This window comes from Gallus gallus, chromosome 14 (genome assembly GCF_016699485.2).
Source record: "Gallus gallus isolate bGalGal1 chromosome 14, bGalGal1.mat.broiler.GRCg7b, whole genome shotgun sequence".
NCBI classification, from domain to species: Eukaryota; Metazoa; Chordata; class Aves; order Galliformes; family Phasianidae; genus Gallus; species Gallus gallus.
The window spans coordinates 8949161-8961645 of record NC_052545.1 but is presented as its reverse complement, the minus strand read 5'-3'; the positions used below and the strand labels follow the sequence as shown (position 1 = coordinate 8961645).

At 47.1% G+C, this 12485-nt stretch overlaps 2 protein-coding genes across 8 annotated transcripts in view; one reads left to right on the top strand and one right to left on the bottom strand.

Moving 5' to 3' along the window:
- The window catches only part of RMI2 (RecQ mediated genome instability 2), a 75287-nt gene that overhangs the window by 25678 nt on the left and 37124 nt on the right, over positions 1-12485 (top strand). For 2 of the 5 annotated variants that reach the window (XR_006931458.1, XR_005839734.2), the window contains exon 1: positions 8903-9086. The exons of 2 other annotated variants lie outside the window; for them this stretch is intronic. The gene's annotated coding sequence lies outside the window, so the exon portion shown is untranslated. Of the gene's footprint in view, positions 1-8902; positions 9087-11118; positions 11282-12485 lie in introns of those variants that run through there. One more of the 5 variants, XR_006931456.1, reaches the window with a different exon arrangement.
- On the bottom strand, positions 6184-8872 carry SOCS1 (suppressor of cytokine signaling 1). 3 transcript variants are annotated; one of them, XM_015294233.4, is made up of 2 exons: positions 8707-8872; positions 6184-7167 (listed from the first exon to the last, which is right to left on the bottom strand). In XM_015294233.4, the coding sequence occupies exon 2, from the start codon at positions 7090-7092 to the stop codon at positions 6469-6471; it is 624 nt and encodes a 207-aa protein (XP_015149719.1). In that variant the 5' UTR covers positions 7093-7167; positions 8707-8872; the 3' UTR covers positions 6184-6468. The 3 variants fall into 3 exon arrangements, with proteins under 3 accessions (XP_015149719.1, XP_046756609.1, NP_001131120.1); XM_046900653.1 differs by having other exon boundaries at positions 7543-8782; NM_001137648.1 differs by lacking the exon at positions 8707-8872 and having other exon boundaries at positions 6419-7127.

The following is a 12485-nucleotide window of genomic DNA, read 5'->3' as shown; positions in this document are numbered from 1 at the left end:
CCTGTCTGGGCTTACCATCCCAAAATGTATTTTGGACAGATGCGAGACATTACTGTATTCTGTTAAATAACAGTCTGCTTAAAAACTGTCCTGAAATTGCAAAGAAAATGAGATCTGTAGGAAAGCAAGGATAAAATAATAGGAATGACTGAGAAAGCCATCCAGAAGCCCCACAGTGTGGAGTCCTCACTCAGTATATAGATATAGCTTCACCTGTTGCCTTCATTTGTGTCTTTTAATGCAGATTTGGAAGTCCTTTGCTATTTCAATATCTGTGATTGAGTTTGTTGTTGTATTAAACTTGGAAAAGAACATCTATGACATTGCATAGTGTATAGATTTACAGCTATCAGGAAGAAGGATTACTTGGGTTTTATTAGTTCCACAGTATAATAAAAAGATACGCTGTGCAAGCTGCAGAGTTCACACGAACAACTTCTTCCTCATTAGGCACATTGATTTTAAAAGTAGATACAGAACACTACTTAGACGTTTGAGAAAACAATCAGCAAATCCTTCTTGCTATTTTGTACTTCTGTACCCCAGGGCTGCTCCTAAATATGTGTATTACAGTCTTGGAGGACTGGAGCTCAATACCCGTTGCACAGGTAGGGGGTTGAGGGCACGGGGAGGTATATGGACTCAGAGCTGGTATCCAGAGACTGTCATCCTACTGTCAGAAAGTTGTGCTTTAGGACGTTGTGGTTTCAGAAGGGCAGCTGTAGTGGCCAGAAAATAGACCATACTGAACTGAAAGAAAAAAACCTTCCCCTAACTGAGTACCCTGTTACTGAAACCCTTGCAGTGTTGCCAAGTGGTCCCAAAAAGGAGAAGGTGAGACACATTCTGTTATGTGCTGTGAAAGATCAGTCTAATTTATGCATACAGTTGAAAGCTGGGATGAGATTACAAGGTGAATCGGTGTGATGTACAGAACAGCGTGTTGGCAGATTCTAGAGTAAAACTAAAGGTTTCTGATGCCTTGAACAGGGCTCTGTCCACCACTCTGAGCTGCCATGACACCCAAACTACTTACAAATATACATTTTGTACATGCTGCATTGGAGTTCAGAGTTGCTAAGTCTCATTGCAGCAGCAGTTCACCCACAAACTGAATTTCTGTTCTAAACTATTTTCTATCCCAGGCACTGCTGTGGCTAACTGGAGTATCTGTTACACATCACAGCTTCTGTAGGCCCTGCTATTTTACTGTTGAAAGTATATGCAAACGTGGTGTGCAACAGCAAACTGACTGCTATAAAACAGTTGGTGCATAAGTCTTGAGATGATTTAGGCATCTCTACCTTCTGGGCTGTTCAGGAATCCCTTCTTAGCTCTAAGATTTCTCTCACTGCAGCCTTTATAAAATTAATTTAACTGAATGAAAACATAGAGGACTATTTTGGCATAACTGATAAATTATAAGAGTTGTATTTGTAAATGCTGTCACACATCAGGACTTTTTTTAATTGATGTCTGTAGGGAGAACTATAGCAAGCTTATATGAAGCAGCCAGTCATTTGCACAGCCTTTTAGCAGAGCTCAGCCAATCACTAGCTGCTTCTCTACAGCAAGCCACGAGAAAATTTACAGCAGCCAGAAAATGGAAATCACGTTAGTTTACCAAATGTGCTGGGCTGAGAATACTGGAACTGAAATTATTGCCTTTGAGAAAGGCACCATCTACTTTGCATATAATTATACCAATGTAGTACATGCCAGGCTTCTATAGGTGATAGCTACATGTTGTGTTGCACAGCTGTGGACCAAAAGAATGCTATAGAGTACAGCACCTGCTCTCCAGCTACTGGGCTATCTTGTCTGGTGAAAGCATCCCTTGGCTGCCAGTTTTGTGAAGTCAGTCTGACAAGCATATTCTTTTCTTTCTGCAAAATTAGAATTCTTCCTGGTCTTCCATTTTTCTTGCCTTTCCACATCAAAAAGACCTGCACTTGTGTAAGATAACACCTTGCATGTGGTACATCTAGTCACAGGACAGTTATAGGTTTTCCATTCATCATAATTACTGAGTAACCACACGTTTAGATAGAGGAGGTCCTTGTACTTGAAAAGGGAAATTCCTGTCTCCTGGCTGAAAACAGTTGTTTGAATCTGCTTTAAGCAAAAGGTAATTGCTATGTCATGTTTGCAAAGTTTTCATGGCTCATTTTGTTTTACATCTGCCCCTCTTGCAAACAGGGAGAAACCTGGGGAAACATCCACACAGCGTCATCCAGGCACCTAACCTAGAGATCTAATTGCCCCATTGGCAATTAGGCATTTGCCTTTGTAATCCTTTGATTTGCAACTGTCAGATGTCTAAAGTACAGTCGTGAACAGCTTACCTGGTGAGGGTAGCTGGGAGTCTAAGGGGGACAGAAAACCAAAAATAATCTTTGAAGTATTTGACAAAAACTATTTCTGAGCAGACTGTGTACTGGAATATGTGCAAGGGATCTAGCAAGAAGGTTTACTAGTTTTTATCTGAGGAGAGCAATGAAAGAAGCTAGTAGCCTTACTCTTTCTGTAGTACATTTACCTCCTGAATTCATGTCAAAGATAAAGTTACAGACCATATCTAAACTACCTCCATACCAAGAGTCCATAGGATACACTATCTCCATCCCCCAATCTCTCTAGATTGCTTGAACAGTGATGGCTCATGGACAAGACTTGACTCAAGGAATACCCAAACAAGACTACTCAACTGAGTGTTACAGAAACAGTAAGCCTTAGTCAAGTCTTAGTCAAGGGTCTGGAATGTTGCTTCTAAGCAACCAGAGCATCCTTGAAACTTACTGCATATGCAGCTGTTGGGTTACACTGTGCACAGAAAGCTGCACAGAGTCCAAATTGTTGCTGTTGCTGTTATGCAGGCTTTGTCTGAAAGCTTGAGGAAACTAATAAATGCATTGCTCATACAACTGACAGCACCATGAATGGAGGGGCAGGAGAAGAGCCAGGGACTGAATGAGAGCACAATAGGAAAGTCTGCCACTGAATCTGAATGAGAAGGTCCAAGAGGTGAATGCATTGTACAGAGGAGGATTAAGTACAGGTTGGGTGAAGAGTATTGATGGCTGTATACAGTCAGCGTGTTGCCCTAGGGGATGATTCTTTCTTGGCTGTTGAAAATAGCATCAGTGCTGACTGCAGCTGAAGCCTCACTTCTTGTAAATGACTTCAATCATAACAGAATTAGCATGACCACAGCTGCACAGTGGGTGAGGTTACACTTGTCATTCAAGAGGTTCCTACTGAGCATCCCATAACCCTTCACAGCTGAATTAACCAGACACCTACAGTTCTATTAATTAGCTCCATTCGTTACCAAATGTTTTACAGCTGCAGCATGGTATGTAAATTAACTTACTCTGAAAGCAAATGCATGTTTCAGTCTTTAAAAAGTGAGGAAGCCCCAGCCTTGTTGCCTATAGAATTGTACCAGAGCAGAGACAGAGTGGGTGTGCCAGTGGGATGCAATGGGACAGAACGTGGGGCTCCTTGTGCGGTGATACAGCCCTGCTGCAAATGGTATTATTTCTAATCTGTCCCTTCCCCACTGACTGTGTGTGTAGTCCTTCACCAGATTCAGTTTACTTCACTTCCCAGCCACAGCCAGTGAAAGGGTCAGAGGAAAGAGCTGGGCAGGAAGGGGAGGGACTGCAAGCACCACTCTTCATGTGCTAGTTAGCAGAGAGGGCCGAAATCACTGTGCTGTTTGCATTTCCATTGCCTGGAGGGGCAGAATACAGCTAGTGCACTATCTGACCTTGCTGGTACTTCATTAGGCAGAGAATGAGAGATTTGGCAGCTGGTGCTCTTTCAGAAATCTTCAGGAGTCTGATAGAGTCCATAAATCAGTGCCCACTGGTGTTTTAGCAGACCTCTTCCTTAGAGGATGTGTCACAGTGATGTGAGCACATCAACTGCACAAGGATTTTGTGCTCTGGAGCAGCTTACAGATACCTGCTTGAGAGGATGCAACTGGCCTCTGTGCTGCATGCTGGGCAGCAGCAAAGGAAAGGGAAGAACAAGGGGGGGGGTGGAAAGACAGTAGCAGTTTAAACATACCAGCCAGCTTCATCTCCATTTCCATTAAGTGACATTTTAGTGAATTCTGCCCTTGTCCTTGGAGCAGAGCTTTGATTATATTTATTTTCTGGGTTGTCCCATGTTTGCATTTTGAACTAAAAACAGAAGGTAGGGATTCAGGCGCTTTACCTCGAGGATATGGGTCATTTCTGCTAAGGCTATTCTGAGAGAAATTAGGTTTGTTCCTGCCAGGAAGAAAGTGAAGTGAGCTCAATCCTTATTCCTTTAATCCACGTTCCTCACTGGGAAGCCACTTCCCATCCCTCTAGGTCTAATTCTGTTTGTTCTTCTCAAGGACGGTGGATAACCTTTTATGCCCTGTTGTGCTTGCTCTATCAGTGATGCTGTCACCTGGGCACTGATTTATTTATATGGAGGCAGGAGTTATTCACCTGGGGCCTGAGGGGTTAAAGACTACAGTATGGGGCTGGGAGAAAGAGCACAGGGAGCAGGATAACAATCTCTGCTGACTGCAAACCAGTTTGGCAGCCTTCACTCTGCAGAAGCTTTTCTCCAGTTTAAAGTTGTTTGCGTTCAGGCAGTCTGTGTTCGTAGCTGTTGCATAGCATAGCCTTTATGACTTCCCCAATTTATGTGCTTCTGTGGGAAAATACAGCATTTGGCAATTAATTTCAGCTTTAAGCAGCAATAACAGAAACGCAGCCTGACAAGTTTCAGACAGGGATGGCTGAGAAGGGACCGGGACAGACCCAAAAAAGCACTTCTAGGGAAGAACAGCAAAGAGTCATATGATACCGCCTGTGCGGTCTCTGGTTTTCTCTTCTTCACAATGACCAAAGCACTGTGAGTGATCCTCACTCATGTCTGAGCAGGAAACTTTCTTATTGCAAAGAATCATCACTGATAGAAGAGCTGACTTTGTAAATTATGCTGTACAAATTATTCAGTAAGGCACGCTATGTAACAGATACTCAGCGTTTCCTAAAAGTGGCTTTAGCTTTAAAAGGAACGTGAATTACTGTATGGGGAGAGACCTTTTATCTTACAAACTGTAGCGATGACTTCATTTACTGCTTCCAGTTACTGTAAGCACCGCAGATCTGTGCTGATAGAGGACATTTCTGTGAAAGACACTGTGTCTTCTTTGAAGTGATTTGGTTCAGCTGGTTTTCTAAGTCTATTTTTCATGGATTTCAGGAAATGCTTGGGGGAGGGGTGAACTGCTTTGTGATAAAGTGATATCTCTTCATCATTAAATCACATAGGTCACATTTTGTAGTCATTCAGTTACAGCTCTGTGGAGGCACTGATTTCACATTTTATAAGCGCACAAATGCAGCAGTGCCTTCACCAATTTCCCACGAGTGATATTACAAAACATTCTGATGCATTTCAGCTCTCTCTAAATGCAGTTTAGCCACCAGATATAAAAGCTGCATACCTACAGGATTAGGCTCTGTAGATCCTGTCATCAAGAGCTAAGTCCTAAGACAAATTCCTGTCAACAAATTACATCTGTGCCCTGTAGGTCACCAGGAATGTAAGGCAAGGAACTTTTTGAAGCCCGAATCTCTGCTGTCTTGCACATGTTGTCTTACAGAGAGCAATCCTTCATCCACTGCATCATAGCGGTCCTGTGCTCACCACTGTTTGAAGTGTGTATGCACATGGCATTTTGGAAAAGTTTTACTTTTCCTCACTGATGCGGTTTGGTTGTGTCAGACAGCCCCCTTTTCTTGCTTAGAGTCTTGTTGCTTTTAATAGATATAAGGCAAGCCAGCACTGGAGCCATTAGCTCAGCCAAGGGCTTCATTTACATCTTCAAAACCTATGCACACTGCTCCTGCTCTCACATACTTAGGATAGAGCTCGGGTTGGAACTTGATGATCCTCAGGGTCCCTTCCAACCCAAATTCATTCTATGATTCTATACATCCTAAATACATCTTCCGTTTGCCTGCATCTTTCCATTAGAGGCTTTTTGGGGCAGGACTCCTCTGTTGGGCCAGCACTCACAGCAGGGCAAGGTGAAACCCACCTGTGGGCAGCACTTGGACGCACAGCAATCAGAGGTTGCTGGTAGGGTAAATACCAGCACATTTAGAACAAAAACCAGAGATGCTATTCTTTTCTAAAAACTTTCACAATAAAGTTTATTACATTAATAGCATTAAAAATATTATAAAATAATAAAATACTCTGCTTGGCAGAAAAATGATGCCAGGGTTTTAAAACCCCAGGTTTGTGCAAACAGTTTTTGTAAACATCGGAAGTCAAGTGTTCAAGCTGCATTTCAAAATACAGTAAGTTGCTACAAAAATAGGTTTGCTCACTGTCAAACATGTTTAAAAACCCAGGAAGCTGGATTTCTTCACACATCTCTCACATGTCTCTATACAGTTAATGCTGTACTTAGATCTGAAACGGGAAGGATTTCAGATAGTCCTTTAGAACAGGATTGAGAGGGATCTGGTTCAAGTTCTCTCTTCCAAAAGTCTTCACGATGCTCTTCCGGCAGAGCTCCTGCAGGGGCTGCACACGGACTTTGCGCAGGGGGGTGACCAATACCTTCCTCGGGGAGCTTAAGTAATGTTCCAGCAGCTTAAAAAGACAATCAAAGGTCTCCTTGCTGCCATCCAGGCTGAAACGCCCCGTCTGAAAGTTTATCCGGATGCTGGTGGGCCCGGTCGCGGTTTTAACACTGATGGCAAAGAAACAATTCTTCTGCGTGCTGTCCCTGATGAGGAAGGTGCCCTCGGGCTCAGACTTCAGCTTCTCATGGGCGGCGCTGACGGTCAGCGGTCCCCAGTAGAAGCCGCAGGCATCCAGCAGGCTGCTTGCTCGAGTGATGCTACTGAAATCCGCTTGCGAGCGAAAGGTTCGGAAGTGCGTGCTGCTCGGTGCCTGCGCAGCGCCAGGCCGGCCTGTGCCGCGGTAACCTCGAGCCTGAGAGCGATCCCGTGCCGGAGGGTCAAGTAGACATCGCGGGTCTGCTGCAACTGCATTGTCTGCTGACACCTTGCTGTGCGCTACCATCCTACAGCCTAGGCCAGCGGATGCGGTCTTCCATAGCGTCAGTGGCTACGGCGGGGCGGCTTTCCAGCAGCTATTCTGAAATAGCAAAGAGACACCGAGTGAGATCCCAGGGAGAAGCAGCTGCAGGCTCTGAATGACCCAGTCCTCCATTCACCTCCCTCCCACCATTATAAACTAATCAATTATTCATTTCCCAATTTGCACTGGGCAAGCAACTGCTCGCTTTTGGACACGATTAGCAGTCTACTACTGTTACAAAGTCTGAAGCTCCAAAAATATTTAGCAAGGATCATTAACAGCTACTGAGGATAACGCAGTTTCCCTGCTGTGAGCCCACGGAGCATCTCAGGGCCTGCAGGATGGCAGGAACCTTCCACTGAAAGTGACCCTGTGCCCACTTCAATGTCTTCTAAAACTTCCAACTGCAAAGCAAGGAGGTTTCACAGCCACCTTCCCCCACCCAGCAGAGTCTGAACTCGGACAGCACCAGGACCCGGCGTGCAGTTGGGAGGGCACTGCTGCAGCAGGGCACAGCCTGCAGGCAGCTGGAGGGGGCGGCCGCAGCACTGCCTGGGGATCCTCAGCCTCCTTCCCTCTCTCCTGCTAACCTGAGGCTCAGCCATAAAAGGCAATTTCCCATTCCCCCAACTTTCCCCTGGGACAGCGGTGCTCCAGCCTCACCAGCTTACACACATCAACCTCTGTGAACCCTCGAAGCATTACTCCTCTGTCTCTATCTCTCTCTCTCTTTTTTGTATTACATGCACTTTAAGTGGCCCAATCTAAATTGCTTCCTATTGATATATCTCTCAGCATAGGGACTAAATTCATCCCTCGTGTTACTTCAAAGGAATTAGCAGTGCTGCACCAGGAACAAGGTTGGCCTGAGCTGCCTGCCTCTGACAGTGCGGTTCGATACGTCTCCGCCGGCTGCCGTGACCTTACTGGCAAGCATAGATTTTAGGATTTATCCCTACAGTCAGATATAGATCTGCAGCTGCAGCTCGTTGAGAAACCTTGAAGGATTCTCAGAAACGAATCCCTCGGCTGCCTCACGGCTCGGGGCAACGTGCGAGCGCAGCCTGCAAGGAAAGTGCACAGCTGGGCTCCCGTCCGTGCTAATTTAACAGCTTGATGTTTGGTTTCATTTAGGTCATATTACCCTCCCAAAACGGCAACGAGGGCTGCAAAACCCTTCTGCTGGCAAATAACTTAACTAGCTGGAAGTACCACTGGGCTTTCTTTACACAGCAGAAGGAAACCGATGTCAGTTTTTCCAATTAGCGGGCCAGGATTAGCGCTCGGTACTTCAAGTTCAAAAAAGCGAAGTGTCGGCGCAGAGGCGAGCGGCGCCCCGGGTCGTCCCGTCGCGGTGCCCCGGGCGGGCGGGGGCTGTTGGGGGGCCGCCCGATCCCGTCCCCGCAAACGGGGCTGCTCCGCTCCTCAGCGCACGCAGCGTCGGACTTCGCTATGTTACGCACGAAAACCGCGTCTTGCGCGCGGGAGGACAAGAATCCAACCCAAGCCAATCCAATCCAATCCACCGCAACGGCCCGGGGACCCCCGCAGCGCGACTCTCCCGAGCGCGTCTCCGAACTCGCGACCCTCCCTTACCTTCGCCCGGAGCTCGGCGGCTGGCTGAGGGCCGTCCCCGGAGCGTGCAGCACGGGTTCGGTTTCGGGCTCGGGCCGCGCCCCGGCGGCGGCTACGGCTGTGCCCGGCGGACGCCTGGGCATGCTCCGCGCCGGAGCCCTGCCTGGGGCCGCTCCGCCGGCGCGCTGGGCCCGCGCATCGCCGCCGCTTTCTATTTAACGCGGCGGCGGCGGTTGGCCGCGCCTCCCCTTCCCAGAAAACACGTGGCTGCCGCTTCACTTTCACTTTCCACGAGTCACGGCCGAGCCTGCCCCAGCTCCTTCGGCGCCGCCTCAGCCTCTGCCCCGATGCCCGCCCCCGGTCGTGACCTGCGGCCGCGGTGCCCCGTTTGCCGCGGTCCGGTGAGGGATGTTCTCGCCTGCAGTTCGGCCATGAGCCCGGCGTGGGGGCGCGGCGGCAGGAAAAGCGGGCGGGCGGCGTGGGAAGGTCGGGCGTGCGGGGCGATGGCTGCTCTCCAAGCCAGCGTGGGCCAGCGTGGAGGGGGGGGTGAGAGGATGTGATATCCGAGAAGGGGAGCACGTTTAGATCAGCCGCGAATGTAGATTGATAGAAGCACTCGGAGAAATCTGTGATCCTTCCACTGGGAGGACCGTCCGCATGCTGCCCTGGTTTTGGAGTTCTCAGAGCAGAATTTCCCTGGGGTTTTCTGCAGGGCAATCAGATTTAGAAGTAACTGCTCAGATCCTCAGCTGTATTTCTGGCGTCACCAGCAGCCGGTGCGGGTTGCGGCTGCTGCTCACCCGCAGGGAGATTTGCAAACCCCAACCGAGGTGCGATGTGCTCCTGAAGGCAGGTCCTGTCGACTTTGGAATCAAGTCATGAATTTGTCACTTCCAAGCACAGTGAGACAGACAGGTGCTGCAGCCGCACTGCTTCACATCAGGAGCAGAGGGAGGACAGTTTCCCCATTACAAAAAGGAAATATTTCTGTCAGAAGATTAAAGGGTGAGGCCCAGAAGGGACCCATCTGTTGTCCTTCGAGGGGATGTATTTCATGCTCTGGGACGCAGTATTCTTTTCAAAACCCAGCGTGGTCACAGACTAAGTAAACCTCATGGTGACAGTGCCCTGCTGGTATACAGTATGTGAGCCTGGAAATTTCTGGTGATGCTTTAGTCACTGCAATTTACTGCTCGTGTTCTGTCATGGGAGAGAGCATGGCTGTGAATTTGGAGAAGCAGAGCTCATCATACATTTTAAGAACCGGCACAGAGATTCCCTTTGTGCACAGAATTCTCTTTCAAACCATTTCTGAGCAACTGAACTCGAGCTGAGGTTCACTATGAGTGCGTGGGGGGTGCTTTTCTCTTTAAAACAAAAGCATTCAGGAATGGTGGAACTGAAACTTATTTAGAATTCAAACATGCAATAGCGAGAAATGTTTTGCTCTTTGCTTTGCTGTAGTGCACTCCAGCCAGCGAGTGGATTCAAAGGCTGCTTTGTTCAACCAACCTTAACAGCTTAACACCTGCATAGGCCAGGTTCTCTACTTCCCCTCCAAAGAGCAGAGATTGGAAGTGCTTAACTGTGTCACAGTAAGGTAAATCAGAGCCAAAACCACAGCTCAGATCTTTTAACTCCCAGCCAGGCCCTGCAGCACACGAGCTGCCTTCCTGCTGCCATCGCTGAGGCCCTCAGGCCATACCGCAGCCCAGTGTTTCTCAGGTGGGATGGAGGTTGGCTGCTGGTTGCCGCAGGTGTGCCAGGAAAGTTGTTTCACTTTCATGTAATTTTTGATTTTGTAAGATCACAAGGGGAAGACATCTCCGGATGCACGTGCAGTCTGGCTGCCACGGTCTGAGTAGCTGACAAAGCGTCTGTCCAAAAAGTCTTCCTCATTCAACAAGCATGCAGTAATATTATCTAGTTGCAAAGCTTCAGGGGTTGGCGGGGCTCCGTTGGGTAGGTTTGCTCCCAGCCACCCTACCAGCACAGGCAGTGATGGGCAAACACATCGGGCTGCTGCCCAGGGCGTTCGGTGTCATTTGTATGTGAACTGCAGGCTGGGATGCTCCATAATGTGTCCTAGAAAGGCTTGCCCAGGAGAAGCAGGTCTCAGTCATAACATATGAAGAACCCGTGCTGAGTGAGGACTTTTGGATAGGAGGAGTTGGGACTTTAGATTTGGTGGTCCCACGAGTTGAGCTTTATTAGGATATCTTGATTATTTTCTACTCACATTTCCTTTTGCAAGGCCTTGTCCTCATCCCTCTATTTTCTTTCTTAACCCTCCCACCCCCTACTTAAAAGCCCCACCATCTGGGCCTTGGAAATAGGTCCCTTGCAGTGGGTTTAGATAAGGTTATGTTACTCTTGGCTAAAACGAGGTTCCTTTACCCAGTAGAGGGCAGTGCATAAATCTGGAGCCGATGCAGAGCTGCTGGGCACAGCCCTCGTGGGAAGAAGACCTCCAGAAATTACTTAAGTTTGAAGCACTGCTGCAAAATCAAATGACTGCGATCTCTGCTGTCACTCAGCTTAATGAGCACTCACTGCACAGTGCAAGGTGAATTAGGCACTTCTTAGAGTCTTTTTGGTAAGTAGAGCCTTCTTTGTGTAACACTTCAGACCTACTTTTTGTTTTTCTCCTTATCACAAGGCACCTCTGTTCCATGTTGATGGAGAAGAAAAAAAAGGCAAAGTCTAGGGTGAAAGAAAAGGACTGCTTTCTTTCTTAGGGCAGGAATGTAATACTTGTGAGCTGAAGGGACTCATCAGTAAAGCTCCTAAGTTTTAGATAAAGAACAAACTCAACTTTTGTTTAAAAGAAGAGCCCTGACTCCTATTTCATAAACATTGGCTTGGAAAATGAAACAAAATTCAGAGGAAACCCTAGACGTTTCTGCAGCAGCAGCAAGGCCTGCTCTCTGGCTGGAAGTGCATGGGGTGCAGGGAAAGGTCTGTCAGGAGGCAGGGAGGGAAAAGCATGGGTCTGAACGTGGTGCTGGAGGAGGGAGAGCACTGTGTCTGTTGGGGATAATGCATATGATGTTCCCCCCCCCCCCCCCCCCTTTTTTTTACTTTTTTGGGGTGTTTTGTTTTGTTTTTTCCAGAAAACATACCCTTAGCCATGCTAACAACAGTGTAATGCAGGCAGAGGTTCCTTTATGAAGTGCAAAAAAACTGGAAACAATTAGAAAATCAGCGAGCACTCCCCATTTCAGCTTCATTCCTAATTTTTGTAGAAGCAGGAAGTAATTCTCAGGTGAAACTGAGTTAATTGGCAGGCCAGCATGTTTCTGGAATAGCGTTTTGTTCAGAGTTTGGTGATCAGTGTGGGAATTAATACATGAATGTCTAAACAGCTAATTTTGTTATTTTTATGAAGACAGTTGTGAATGAGCAATTAACTTTTTTTTTTTTCCAGGCCAAATAAATTGTTGTTTTCTTGCAAGAATGATTCAAGTGAATAGGGTTGCATATGTTGCTATTAGCATTCTGGGGTTAGAGCCTCAGTTCCTCCCTTGTGCTTCTATTGGAAATGATGGTATGAAGCAGATTGTCCACATTGTCTAAACTGCCCAAACCAGCAACATGATTTATAGAAAAGGGGAACTGAAGCACCAAGAGGTTCAGTGATTTGCTTAAAGTCAGAGAGTGAGACAGTCTGCAGAAGGGTTAGAAATGGAACATAATTCAGGTCTTCAGAGCCCCGTACTAGAAACTTAACCACAATACCGTCCTTCCTGTTTTAGTGGGTTTTGTTTTCTTCTTCAGAATCTGAATTTTCATTTAAATGA

What these genes read in the sequence shown, in the direction of transcription:
- SOCS1 (XM_015294233.4), bottom strand. Translation starts at nt 7,092, where the DNA reads ATGGTAGCGCACAGCAAGGTGTCAGCAGACAATGCAGTTGCAGCAGAC.